Source organism: Cajanus cajan, chromosome 3, assembly GCF_000230855.2.
Source record: "Cajanus cajan strain Asha chromosome 3, NIPB_CcT2T_4, whole genome shotgun sequence".
Classification (NCBI taxonomy): Eukaryota; Viridiplantae; Streptophyta; class Magnoliopsida; order Fabales; family Fabaceae; genus Cajanus; species Cajanus cajan.
The window spans coordinates 59,210,650-59,212,252 of record NC_138519.1 but is presented as its reverse complement, the minus strand read 5'-3'; the positions used below and the strand labels follow the sequence as shown (position 1 = coordinate 59,212,252).

The 1,603-nt window shown below is 38.2% G+C and overlaps 1 protein-coding gene across 1 annotated transcript; it reads right to left on the bottom strand.

Annotated features, from left to right (window-relative positions):
- Positions 1–623: 623 nt before the first annotated feature.
- LOC145956356 (uncharacterized) lies at positions 624–1,073 on the bottom strand. The gene has a single exon (XM_083071941.1). It carries the CDS (start codon positions 1,071–1,073, stop codon positions 624–626), a length of 450 nt encoding a protein of 149 aa, XP_082928067.1.
- Positions 1,074–1,603: the final 530 nt, after the last annotated feature.

The window sequence follows — 1,603 nt, the reverse complement described above, 5'->3', positions numbered from 1 at the left end:
GACAAAAGTTGATTGTATGCATGCTCAAGAATTTGAAAATCAGATTCAGTTACCTCCTCATTACCAGATTCTGATGATGAGTTTCTGTCTGCCATGAGGCAGATATTTGCTTCTTCGTCTCCTTCAGATGATGTTGTGTCGAGATCCTCCCAGGTGGCCATCATGGCTTTTTTCTTTTAGTAGGGGATCAACTTCTTCTTCTCTCTTTCTTTTTCCTTTTCTTTTTCGAGTTCCAGACAGTCTATCTTGTAATTTCCAGGTTTCTTGCACTCATAGCATAATGGCTGTGCTCTTTCTCTAGGAGTTCTTTTGTACTTTCTCCATCGTATTCCTCCCTTTTTCTTCATTATTGAATGAATCTTTCTTGAGAGGAAGGTTATTTCATCGTCTGTGTCTCAAGTCCCTTCATTGTAGCCTTCATCAGACGTATCCTCAATTTTTAGGGCTTTTGAAGAGGATGATGTAAATTTTTTATTTTGCACAGTTAGTGCAATAGACTTTTGTTTTTTTTCATCGTCGTCTTGTTGTAGCTCTAACTCATGAACTTTAAGCAGTCCAATGAGCTCCTCCAAGGAGAGCTTTTCCAGATTCATGGACGTTCACAGAGCAGTGACCTGTGGTCTCTATTTCCTGGGTAAACTTCGAAGTAATTTGTCAATATGATCAAAGTTATCATAAGTTCTACCTAGGAAAGAAAGTTCATTAACAATGGTTTGGAATCTTCCAAACATAGTCTGTATAGATTCACTTTCTTCCATCTCAAAAAGTTCATACTTACGCACCAACAAGCTTAGCTTGTTGTGTTTTACCTCTAGGGACCCCTCGTAGGTTAGGGCTAGGGTGTCCCACATCTGTTTGGCGCTTCTAAAGCTGTGAACTTTAGTGTATTCTTCTTCAGACAAAGCACACATGAGCACATTGCGTGCTTTGGAGTTCATTATAAATCTTTGCTTTTGCTCTTCAGTCCATTGTGCTCTGGGTTTCTCGTTGCCAGCTTGATCTAGCGGAATGTAGTTTCCTTGCTCAACAACTTCCCACATATCTATATGGCATGCATCAAAGAATGCAATCATTATTTGCTTCCAGTAGTCATATTTTGCTTCTTTGAAGAGGGGTGGTCGTTTATGGCTTGTCCTTCATTTTCCATTATCGTTTTCCCTGTAGTGTTAGATGCTCAACCCAAGGGGTCAAGCTCTGATACCAACTGAAGTTAGCGAAAATACACACAGAAAGGGGGGTTGAATGTGTGTGTGTGTTCTTGAAGGAAGAGTTTTCGAAATTGCTTCGCAAGGATAGTTTCTAAGTTGAGTATTTCAATCTTGGTTGGAAAACTTAAGCAGATTTTTCTGTTAGTGATTTTTCCAAAATAAATTTTCCCTTTTAAGAAATTGAGTAAATTTGTTTTCCGTCTGAAAGGTTTCTATCGTCCAAAGAAAAAACTGTTTCTTAGTTTCAATGATCAAGTGTGTTTTTGTCTAATAGTTTGTTGAAAAAAAAGTAGATGAAATACGAAGTAAGTCGTGTTGAAAAATAAAAAGAATGTACAGATGTTTTATACTGGTTCACTCAATCTGAGCTACCTCCAGTCTCCTTCAACCAAAGG

Excerpts from the sequence above, each read along its gene's own strand:
- LOC145956356 (XM_083071941.1), bottom strand. The coding sequence starts at position 1,073 with ATGATTGCATTCTTTGATGCATGCCATATAGATATGTGGGAAGTTGTT.